This window comes from Herpailurus yagouaroundi, unplaced genomic scaffold (assembly GCF_014898765.1).
Source record: "Herpailurus yagouaroundi ecotype Mexico unplaced genomic scaffold, PumYag 163, whole genome shotgun sequence".
In the NCBI taxonomy this organism is placed as follows: domain Eukaryota; kingdom Metazoa; phylum Chordata; class Mammalia; order Carnivora; family Felidae; genus Herpailurus; species Herpailurus yagouaroundi.
Genome location: NW_024412404.1, coordinates 41,770,278 through 41,782,475, shown reverse-complemented (window position 1 = coordinate 41,782,475; position 12,198 = coordinate 41,770,278). Strand labels below are relative to the sequence as shown.

Sequence of the window (12,198 nt, the reverse complement as noted above, 5' to 3'; positions counted from 1 at the left end):
ACCAGAAGATATGCAAAGAGCCAATAAACATACGAAGAGATGCTCAACACCATTAGACATTAGGGAAATGCAAATCAAAACCACAATGAGATACTATTTCACACCTACTTGGGTGACTATAATAATTTAAAAAAATTATTCAATATAGTAACAAGGGTTGGCAAAGATATGGAGAAACTGGAACCCTAATACATTGTTGGTGGGAATGTAAAATGGTACATCCACTCTGGAAAACAATTTGGCAGTTTCTCAAACAGTTGAAAATAGAGTTACCATTTGACCCATCAATCCTGCTCCTATGTATCTACACAAGAGAAATGAAAACATACGTTGACACAAAAACATGTATACCAATATTCACAGCAAATTATTTATAATAGTCAAAAGGTAGAAATAGCCTAAATGTCCATCAAGTGATAAACGGATGAACAAAATACAGTGTACATCCATAAAATGGAATATTATTTGACTACAAAAGGAATTAAATACTGATACATGCTACAACATGGATGAAACGTTGAAAACATTATGCTAAGTGAAAGAAGCTTAGACACAAAAGGCCACACTGTGTATGATTTCAATTAAGTGAAATGTATAGAACAGGCGAAGCCCTAGAGACAGAAAATAGAGTAATGGTTTCCAGGGAATGTAAGGAATGGGGAATGGAGGGTGACTGCTAACAGGTACAGGGTTTCTTTCTGGAGTAATGAAAATGTTCTGGAAGCAGACAGTGGTAATGGCTGCACAACCTTGTGAATACACTAAAAACCACCAAGTTATATGATAAGTGAATTATATCACAATTAAAAAAAAAAAAAACTTTAAATAACCATTGCTTCAGCAGTAAAATGTCCCTCAGGAGAAATGGAATAATATGATTTCCCTAATATGAGCAAAGGTTAGTTTTCCCAGTATCAAAATTCATAATGTTCAGCAGAATTGAATTTTTCCAGCTACTGTTATTGTACAAAGCTAACAATGAGATTTTTTGCAAAGACTGGCTATTATCGCCCTATCCTAAAACATCAACTATTTTCCATTTTTCCACGTTCTGTTTCAGTCCGTACACCTGAATATTTTTGTATGCCTATAATCCATGCAAAATAATCAATGTAAATTTTCCCATATTGTTGTGTGGCCTTCACTGTTATCATTAATGGTTATAATTAGTTTACATCTAAAAATTTCTTAACTCCTTCCCTCCAAGCTCTGCCTTGAAGTGTTAGACATTTATTTCCAATATTTCACTCTTTGTAGATAACGTTGCAATACACGAGCAACATGAAAAGCCAACATAGTTTTTTTCTTCTCTTGAATTATACTACTGAATTTAAGATTTCGGGGGTAGGGGGCTAATTACTGAACCATAAGGTAGGACATTGTAATGACTTCTGGTTGCCTTCCAAAAGTACTACAAATTTGCACTGCAATAAGCAACAAAAATTTGCTATGCTAGACATTACCATTTTTTAATGCTTTTGATACAATCAATATGAAAAGATTTTATCAAACTAATTTGAGATCTTCCTTTAAGTCCTCAAACTTCGGTCATTCAAGGGTTTCTAAAATCCACGAGCACTTGCTCTATCTCTTATAAACTTTGTTGTCTTTTTTGGTCACTTAGTCAAAGAGAATGAAGATTTTTATTATTATTATTATTATTATTATTATAGTTGACATGCATTACATTAGTTTCAGGTGTACAACACAGTGATTTGACAACTATACATAATGCTATGCTCCCCACAAGTGTAGCTACCATCTGTCACTATACAATGCCATCACAATACCACTGACTATGTTCCCTGAGCTGTACCTATTATCTCTGTGACTCATTCATTCCATTAACTGGAAGCCTGTACCTCCCACTCCCCTCCGCCCATTTTGCCTTCCCCCTTCAGCCCCCTCCCCTCTGGCAACCACCAGTTTCTTCTCTGTATTTATGGCTCTATTCCTGCTTTTTTGTTTGTTCATTTGTTTTCTTTTTTAGATTCAACATGTAAGTGAAACCATATAGTATTCGTCTTTCCCTGACTGACTTATTTCACTTAGCAAATCCATCCAGGTTGTTGCAAATGGCAAAATTTCATTCTTTTTTATGGCTGAGTAACAGTCCATTGTATGTGTGTCTCCTTTATCTATTCATCTATCAATGGACACACGGGCTACTTCCATATTAGCTACTGTAAATAATGTTGCAATAAACATAGGAGTGCTTATATCTTTCAAATTAGTGTTTTCATTTTCTTTGGGTAACTACTCCGTAGTAGAATTACTGGATTATATGGAAATTCCTTGTTAATTTTTTGAGGACCTTCCATACTGTTTTTCACAGAGGCCACATCAATTTGCATTCCCACCAAGAGTGCACACAGGTTCGTTTTTCTCCACATCCTCACCAACACTTGTTATTTCCTGTCTTTTTGATACTAGCCAGGATGGAGACATTTTTTAATTCAGTGTGCTTACTCTACGGAGGGTAGAACATGTAATTGATTGTTCTGTTTTCCTTCAAAATATGTACACACGTGGCTATCTTGCCCAGTAACAGCAACTGTTAGAAAAGAGACAGAGCCTGGAATTCAATCACAATAAAAAAACTAACACACAAACAAACAAACCTACGATGATGAGCTCCTTTCAAGATTTGGTCATCCATAACAACTATGAGCACAGATGGCTCAAGGTGTCTCCTGACTGGCACTACCCAGTCGAGAGAAAGACCAAGAACGATGAAGAGTCTACAGAATCATCATGAAAAAAATAATGGTTAACTGAGCACTAAGTGCCAGGTGCCACTAGAAGCATTTTTACATTCATTACCACATTAATTCTTACTAAGCACCTTATGAGTCAGAAAATATCCCATTTTACTGTGGAAAAAACAGAGGCTTAAAGAGAGTAAGTTACTTGTCCAAAGTAGATCCAGGAAGAGAACATTTTTCTTAACCTTTGCATTAGCAAGTGGTATCTTCCCCGCAGGATGTAAATTCAGAGACAGAAATATTCCCACCTAGGTCTGACAGCAAGGGGCGGGAGGTGGTTAAGCACGAAGAAATGAGGAGTTTCCCATCATTACAGCAGTGTTTACAATCAGTGGTAGCACTAACATAAAACAGGGGAAGACTCAGCACCCCCATTATCCCCATCAACCCCTAAGCCAACCTAATAAGCATATCATGTACAGTGGGTGCTTGTTACTAGTCCCCCAGCTCCCCCTTCCAAAGTGTGCTACCCCTAAATTCCCTCTGCGTAAGCATTCCAGAGTTGCCAGCGTATGTGCTGTTGAAAGAAAGAATACTTCTTAGTGTCTCTCTTTTTCTTGTTTTAAGATTTTATATATATATTTTTACGTAATCTCTACACCCCAACGTGGGGCTCAAACTCACGATCCCGAGATCCAGCCAGCACCCCTGGTGTCTCTCATTTTCAATGTTGGTAGGATCAGGATTTCTGGTTTGTGTTTGGAGAAAAAGCAGGTGAACAGATAATATTAAAATAAATCATATTAAATCCTAGTCATCCATTTCCATGTATTGAGTTTAATAAACATTCTTTATATTCCAAGCAAAGCTTACTGGAATGGAAGTTTACTACCAGTTACATATATGCGTTTAGAAGATAGGGCCCCTTAGAAAGAAATATATTACTTCAAACAGAACTAAAGTAAATATCTAATTGGATTCCAGAGGTTTGTTTTTTAAAGTCTAAGTATTTAAAGAACAAATAAAACCATAAATATTAGGTTGGCTCAGTCTATTTTGTGGGTTTTCCTGGTTAATGATATTTTAAACTGTGTTTAGATTTGCTAATAATTAATATTAACTGGTCCCTCCCAGTAGTTTGGAATGTTTCAAAATGTAAATAATTCTGGGCCCTTTGTGAGGAGAGGCAGGTAGTGTGTAATCCCCACAAAAACCAAGAGAAAAAGCAGAATGAGGTCCTTCCATGTTTTGTCCAAACCATACTAAATGAGAGCTAGTATTCACTTACAGTGTCTCCTGGCCTAAAAAGTTCCATGGTCCTATTATCACAAATAACCTTCTCAAAACAGGCATGATTTTCTGTAAGAACTTAACTTATATTATTTTTAAAAAAAATTAAAAAAGGACACAGAGGACAGATAGATGCACAAATGGGACGCATACCTCAAGTGCCTTGGTGAATATTTCAATGGGAAATTTACAGACCTATACTGTGAACAAAAATGAAAAGAGCCAAAAAAGTTTCACCCTAAAGTCCCAAATCCAATCTTCATTACTCTCATAGAAGAAACAACCAAAAAGAAAACACATCATTCATGGATATCCAAAATGAGTTAACTCAAAAGAAACACCTTATATTTAACTAGTGAGACTTGAAGCAATCTCAATACCCATTTCTTTTTTTTTTATTTAAGTTTTTATTTATTTTGAGAGAAGGAGAGAGCACAGGTGCAAGTGGGGGAGGGGCAGAGAGAGAGAGAGAGAGCGCACTAATCCCAAGCAGGCTCCACGCCATCAGCACGAAGCCCAATGCGGGTCATGATCCCACCAACTGTGAGATCGCAACCTGAGCAGAAATCAAGATTTGGACACTCAACTGAATGAGCCACCGAGGTGCTCCAATACCCATTTCTTAAAATACTCTCCTAGTCTGACCTCAGCAGAGTAAAAAACTCAATCAAAGTGGGGCGCCTGGGTGGCTCAGTTGGTTGAGCATCTGACTTTGGCTCAGGTCATGATCTCACGGTTCGTGGGTTCGAGCCTTGCATCTGACTCTGTGCTGGCAGCTCAGAGCCTGGAGCCTGCCTCGGATTCTGTGTCTCCCTCTCTCTCTGCCCCTCCCCCACTTGCACTTTGTCTCTCTCTCTCTCTTTCTCTCTCAAAAAATAAACATAAAAATCAAACAAAGCAATCAATTAACATAAAATGAGCTCACACGTTCAGATTTATTTTCTGTGTAACAAAATGCCTATCAAAGATGGCTTGAATCCAGGATGTCAAAAAATATTGACATCAATATCACAGGGCAAAAACCAATGGCAAACCTGAATATTTGTTTTTTCAAGGATGCAGCCACCTTTAACTCTGACCAGAATACCTTTAACGTGGGACCAGAAGGCCTGCCAGATGGAGTGGGAAGCACTCCAGTCTAGAAACAGGAACGTGGATTCTGGTCATGTTGATGCTACTGGCTAGGTGGGTAGCCCTAAGCAAGTCACTTAACTTTCTTTCCTTCTCAGGGTTTACTTTCCCTATTTACAAGGTTGACTAGACCAACGTTTTAGAAATTCACCTAATCATAGGGTAACTGTTAACAATATGCATTCCAAGGCTCCTTCCCTAGATTTTGGTTCAGGATATCTCTGAGTGAGGCCTAGGACCTTATTCTTAATAAGTGATCCAGGGGTGCCTGAGTGGCTCAGTCGGTTAAGTATCCAACTCGTGGTTGTGACTCAGGTCATGATCTCATGGTTCAGTTCGAGCCCCACGTTGGGCTCCACGCTTCAGTGCGGAACCTGCTTGGGACTCTTTCTCCCTCTCTCTCTGACCCTCCCCTGCTCATGCGCGCTCTCTCTCTCTCTCTCTCTCAAAATAAATAAATAAACAAACAAACAAAAAGTGACTCAAGTAGTTCTTATCATTTGGTAAGTTTCACAAACACTGGAGGAGACGATCCTCAAGCTTCCTGCCTTCCACCTCCGATTCTATGCTATCTGGATATTTCAGACTGATGATCTAAAAACACACAAAACTATAATAGTTTAACATTGTTACTGTACAAAATTAATAAACATACAAGATCAAAGAAGCAAATATATCCACCCACCCATCCCTGACATCATTCATACCTTTAAACACGAATAAAAACATCCTCCTCCATTCTAGGCAAGCAGAACACTTTCTTGGGTGAACAAAACGTTTTCAACATTAAACTCTCAGCACACCGATATGGCAAGACTTGTGTTAGAGGAAGAGAGAATTGCTTAAGCTAAAGTTTTAAGTGAAAACTACACGTTACACCCTACTCTTGCCCTGCAAGAGCATTACCTGCTCCCAGGTAAGATGCTACCTGCTCCCAGCTAAGAAAAAGCTACACGGAAGCCTGGCTAAGTCCCTAGGAGCTATTAAACTGCATTCTCTGCAGTACTGGAATGCAATGGTGACAAAGCAAAAGGAAAAAAACAAAACAAAACAACAATAACCGGTTACTAATTCTTCATATTCAACCCCAGTACAGTCAACTGAGTGGCCAAGAGTTCACGATGTCTTATAAGGAAGGTTTGGTCAGGTCAATGGAGAACCCCTTGTGTCCTTTCGGCATACAAAGGTAGCAACCTTCAATTTAGCTTTTCTTCCCTCTGAACTATTTTGCTTCAGTTTTTCTGGAATTCTCAGAATCTCCTCATAAGGTTCACTTTTATTCTCTTATTTAGGATCATAAGTAACTGTGAAAGTAACAAAAGAGAAAGAGAAAGACTGCAAGGAGCACAGAGGGGCAGAGTTGTAAACGACGCGCATTAGCAATTAATTATTATACAGGTGGCATTTACAAAACTGCAAATAAAATCAAGATTAAACCACAAAACTGAGTTTGAGTCATTCTTGCAACAGAAGCAGATAAGAAACAAGAATGAAACATGACTATATAGTTCAGCTATTAGAGAAACAGCTGTAGAGTATTATTCCATTAAGTCCATTATAATGTATAACTAGCATATTATTGCAGTATAAAACATTTTCAAAATGAAACTCGATGCTTTGCATGGAAGTAGAATTCTTTAGATTTAGGGTCACACGGGCCAAAAAACTGATTTTGTTTTAATGGCAAGTGGGGAAGCCAACTGTTATGTACAACATCACAGAAGCACGAGGTTAAAAGCCACGTATATGTTTAAATACATTTCTGTGTCTGTTGCCCAACAAGCTCTGAAGCAAAATGTTTTGACAAAAAAGCAAACTTCACACTCAAAACAGAAATGTAAGATCAGAATCAAGGGGACCAGCGTAATGGTTAAGCATAGGGTGGCTAAGAGCCCGAGTCTGGCTGTCACACAGACCTGAGTTAAAACCCAAATCAACAAATTGCTGTGTGACCTTGAACAAATCTTGTAACCTAAGCCTCAATTTCTTCATTTGCAAAATGGAGAAAATGCTCTGCTCGGCCATTATGAGATTTAAACAAGGTAATTCAGGTAAACCATTCAGCCCTGTACCTGGCACAGTAAATAAATAATAAGCCAACTCTAAAATTAGTGTAATTACTGTCTTCCAACCTCAAGGAAAGCTAAGAGTTTCCAGGTAGCCAGGCAAAAAAAAGAAGACATTCACATACACTTCTATAAAGGTAGCTTTTCATTTCTTTTCACATTGAGAACCTTACTTCTCCTCAGTAAAGCATAACTCCCACCAATGATGTACAGCTCTATTAAGGAAAGACTTCAGTGCAGACGTTCTTAGTTGGGAAGGGCAATTTTCAATGAGATCTGGACTAATGACCTAACAGTTTGGGAGTTGCGGTTGGTATTGTTAGGAGAAAGAGGGAAAAAGAGGAAGAAAAAGGCTTCAGACCATCCCACACACCATTATTCAATGGAGAAAAAAAAAACAATAAAGGTTAACTGTTCACGTTATTTCAAACTGAATTAGAAAATAAAGAAAACAATATCTGGTGAAATATTTTAACTCAGAGGGAAGAAAGAACTAACACAGCTGTTAGTAAGGTGAAAGCGGACAAACTCCTCAAAAAAAAGATCAAGAAAGGGAAGGTGAAAAGTAAGTTGTTCCTACCGTGTAAGTAACAAACACCCACTCTATTCTTTAAGACTATGGCCGAAATTTCCCATTGGCAACCAACTGTCTTAGCCTGCTCTTCCAAATATGCCACTGACTTAGGCATACCTTTAACCTGTACTCTCTTCTTACCCAAATACATCACTCTGGTTAAGGACAAAAATAAAGTCCTGGACACTATTTTTCAAAAATGCATGGGAAAATACTAGGAATTCTATTATCTAAAGGTACTGTGAGAGGTAACGTTGGGGAGAAAAGGTTCCTCCTGAAATAATAAACCACAGGGAATAAGTAGGAATATTGCTCAAGGACAACCAAAAACAGGTTTCAAAATAATGCAGATTTTGAAATTTTGGGGTAGGAGCAAGATCAATGAGTTGTAAGGTGAAGCGCTAAAGCCTCCAAGGGAGAAGAAAAAAAAAAAAAAAGGATACAGAAGTGAAGAAAGGCTTCAGCAGGGAGGACACACTGGTGTTTCAATCCATCAGCAGATGTGCAAAAATTTCAAATAAAAAAAACCCCATAGAATAAATTATTAAGTCTCAATGTTGCAAAATTTAGCCATAGGAAGAAAATTAAGTATTTCAGAGGCATTTTCAAGCACTGCAAAGTATCTTTCTGTACTAGAGATGTTACTGCAAAATGAAAGAAGAGATTGGTCAGATGCTCTAATTAACAACTCAGCAGTGAAGGGATAATGACACCCCCGAAAAGAAGCTCTGTCACCTAGAGATAATGGACATTTTCTTTTTACTGTTTAAGAATCCAGAAGAATCTCCCTCTGCTTTTAAATGCAAATTACCCATCTCTGAGGCACATTCTGCTCTATTCCTTTATCTGAAAATTACTGCAATGTGATCCCGTTCCAGAGAGGACACCATTCAGCCAGGAAGATGGAATTAGGGCAACCACACGCACTCTGGGGATGTTCAGATCACCACGTCCAGTGAGCTGTCACCACCTACACACAGCCTTTTTCAGTGGAGAGACCGCTATGAGGGCTCAAAATTCTATCTGAAGAAGGAAAACTTAGTTTTGAGGACTATCAGGTCATTAAAGGTTACATACACTTTTTCATACCTGCACTAGCACCATAGCAATGAAACAGTTCGGCAGCCCTTGGTCTTCAAAAAACCATGTTATTTACTGGAAACTCTCTTTAAAGACAGAATGTCGGTAGTAACAGTATAAGGTGCTATTTGCCAGTTCATTACAATGGTCAAACAAACAAAAAATACCATCACGCAAGAAAGGTGAGCACATCAGACTGTGCGCTTCTCTTCCATGTTAAAACTCCCTCTAGAATAGTAAACACTGACTTGGAAGAAACACTTCAACTTAAAATATCAAGAGATCAAGTTTAAAAAGAACACTTTTAAACCAGAAAAACTGGAGAAATAAATAAACCACAATAGAGGGAGTCATCCCATTGTTAAAGGTTCAAGATTTCCGCCCAAACCACATGTGGTTTTATTCGTCAGATGAATATAAACAAACAGTGAAGAAAGCCAGGCAAGATAGCCTCATAAAAGTTTAACTTACCTCTAGTCTTTCCAAGTTATATATTAGTAACTAACTTTACTTTTAAAAAAAAACCCTCTTTCCTAGCTAAGTTACATCCAAATGACTGAATCTTTTTGGTGATACCTGGCTGACCCCATTCCCTATCCTCAAAGGCAGACCTCAATCTGCCCCACAGCTGGCCCGACAACCGGGAACAAAAACTGAAAATGCACTTCCAATCTCTCAAACATCGGTGAATGTTCAAGGAGGAGGAAAAAGACTGTGTTGAGTTTAGAAAAGCTATTCAAATGTTTTCCAAATGCCTGAGATAAGTACATGTCAACCAGATGGCACAGCATGGCATTAGCTGGCCCTTACTTGCATCTACCCATTTAGAACCCCGGTGATGAATGCCACAAACCCCTCAAGCCCAGAGGGCCGGCAGTATCATGCACAGAAAATCGAAAGCCTACGTTTTGAAATGTGAACAAGAGAATGACGGTAGTCTTGGGCTTTTAAAAAACCTAGAAGCGCTTCCTAGTTCAATCCATCCCCAAATCCATGCCACCCTTTCAACTTTGCAATTAAGAGAGAGGAGAAATTCCGGTCAACTCGCCTTGGGGGGTTGGTCTGAGGGTAGAGGGCTCAAGTAGGGAGGAGGATGGAGAGAGAAAGAGCAAGCCAATGAAAGATACCAAAATTTCCCACCTTTCTTAAATTCTTCCAGCATAGCGTCCAACTTGGTGTCATTGAAAACAAAGTGCAAGGGGTGGTTATAAAATTTAGTGATGGTTTTCAGGGGAGTACAGTCATCTGGATCCACGAAGGCCAAGTCTTTGACAAAGAGGAGGTCCACGATGTTGGAGCGCTCCCCCTCAAACACTGGAATACGAGTGTAGCCGCTCTCCATGATCTCCGACATGGTGTTGAAGTCCAGAATGGCTTCGCCGGTGATCATGAAGCAGTCCCGGAGCGGAGTCATCACGTCCTCCACTGTCTTGGTGCGGAGCTCCAGCGCCCCTTGGATGATGTTCAGCTCCTCCTTAACGAGGTCGTTGTAGGGGTCGGTGACCCGGAGCATCTCCAGCAGTTTTTCCCGGTTATAGACAGTACCTATCTCCTGGCCCAGGACGCAGTCCAGCAGCTTGCTAACCGGGTAAGAAGCGGGGAAGGTCATCATCATGAAAAACTTGGTGAGGAAGATGGTGTTGGCCCCTACAGCCAGGCCGTGCCGGGAGCAGATGGCCTGGGGCACGATTTCCCCGAAGATGACGATGCCGATGGTGGAGACCACCACCGCCACGAGGCCGGAGCCGGCGATGTCGTCGAGCAGGATCGTGAGCGTGGTGTTGACCAGCACGTTGCCCAGCAGCAGTGAGCACAGCAGGTAGTTGCCCTGCCTGCGCACGGGCTCGATGCGCTTGGCGTAATTCTTCTCCTTCTCGGTGCCGCAGTTCTGCACGATGCGCAGCTCCATCGGGTCCAGGGCCATCAGCCCCAGGTTGAGGCCGCTGAACATGCCCGACAAGCACAGGAGCAGCGAAATGAAGATCACCTGCAGCCAGAAGGGCAGCAGAAACTTCTTCTCCTCGCCCACTATCATCTTGGTGTCCTCGCCGTCGTGATAAATCCAGGTGGTCTCGGCCCACGGGGGCGGCGGGAGCCCGGCCACCCCGGAGCCGCCCTTGGCCCCGACGGCGCCACTTGCGGACCCCGGGCCGCCGGCGCCCAGGGCTGGCGTGGAGAGCGATGTGCACAGGTAATAGGACTTGCTCTTCTCCATCTTGCGCAGCGGTTTGATCTCGATTTCAATGATGCCCGATGTACGGCGGTTGAGAATGATGTGGGGCAAGATGATGATATCTGAGGTGCGGATGCCGCAGCGCTGGGGGCCGCTGTCCGGCTCTGGCGGCGCGGGACCCCCCAGCCCGCGCTCGCCCGGGCTGTGGCGCCGCCGCTCGTGCTCGGTGAAGGCGATGCGGGACCACGTCTCGTTGTTGATGTTCTGCCCGTACACCCGCAGCTTGACCCGGGTCCGCTCGCTCACTCGCAGCGCCCCCCCCTTCCATGAACGACACGTCGTTCGTGTCCTCCAGCCGCAAGCCGATGATCACCGTCTCCTCGTTCTCGCCCGCTGCTGCGCAGCCGCCCGCGCCGCAGCAGCAGCTCAGCAGTAGCAGCGGCAGCAGCCGCCCGGCCGCCGCCTGCAGGACCCCCCGGCCGCGGGCGCTGAGGCTGCGGCGCGCCGCCATCTTCCAAGTGGGCAGTGCGGCGGCTGCCTGCCCGCCCGCCATCTTTACTTCGGGTTCACAAGCGCCACAGCCAATCATAGGGTGGCTGCTCCAGCTGCGGCTTCATCCTTCCCACCCGGCGGCGCGAGCGCAGGCACCGGCCCCTGGGCGAGATTGCAGCGGAGCGTCCGCACACACCGTCCGGCAGTCCGGCTCCCTGACTGACACTGACTCGGCCTGGGCTAGCGGAGGAACCTGGACACTCGAGGGAGGGGGAGAAGGGAGGGGGAAGCGCCAGCGGCTCCCGCGAGAGGCAGGCAGGGCAGCCAATCACGAGCGGGTGCCTGCCCTCCCAGCCAGGGGGCAGGAATGGGGGCGTGGCCATGAGGGGAGCCGCGGACCAATGACAAGGTAAGTGGGTGGGGCAGTGAAGGCCACCGTCCCCCTCAGCACGCCAAGTTTCCAACTGAAAGGCGCGTGACTCTTGTGTATGTGCGAGGGGAGGAGGTGTGGCCAGCTAGAGCCCGAGAGCCAGTCACAGATGAGAACTGTACGAAAGGGGGCGGGGCCCTCAGACTGGCTACCAATGAAAAGGGGCCGCCTGTGGGTCTGGTACTCCCTGAGGGGCCTCGGTAGTAGATGCCCGCACCTGGGTAGGCAGTGTTGGGCTAATATCCTGGGGCGCTAGG

The 12,198-nt window shown here is 43.1% G+C and overlaps 1 protein-coding gene across 1 annotated transcript in view; it reads right to left on the bottom strand.

The window, feature by feature from the left end:
- The window catches only part of CNNM2 (cyclin and CBS domain divalent metal cation transport mediator 2), a 150,348-nt gene extending 138,546 nt beyond the window's left edge, over positions 1-11,802 (bottom strand). The window contains 2 exon segments of the mRNA XM_040486314.1: positions 9,987-11,340; positions 11,342-11,802. Coding sequence (XP_040342248.1) covers positions 9,987-11,340; positions 11,342-11,608 — 1,621 coding nt within the window. The 5' untranslated portion in view covers positions 11,609-11,802.
- Positions 11,803-12,198: the final 396 nt, after the last annotated feature.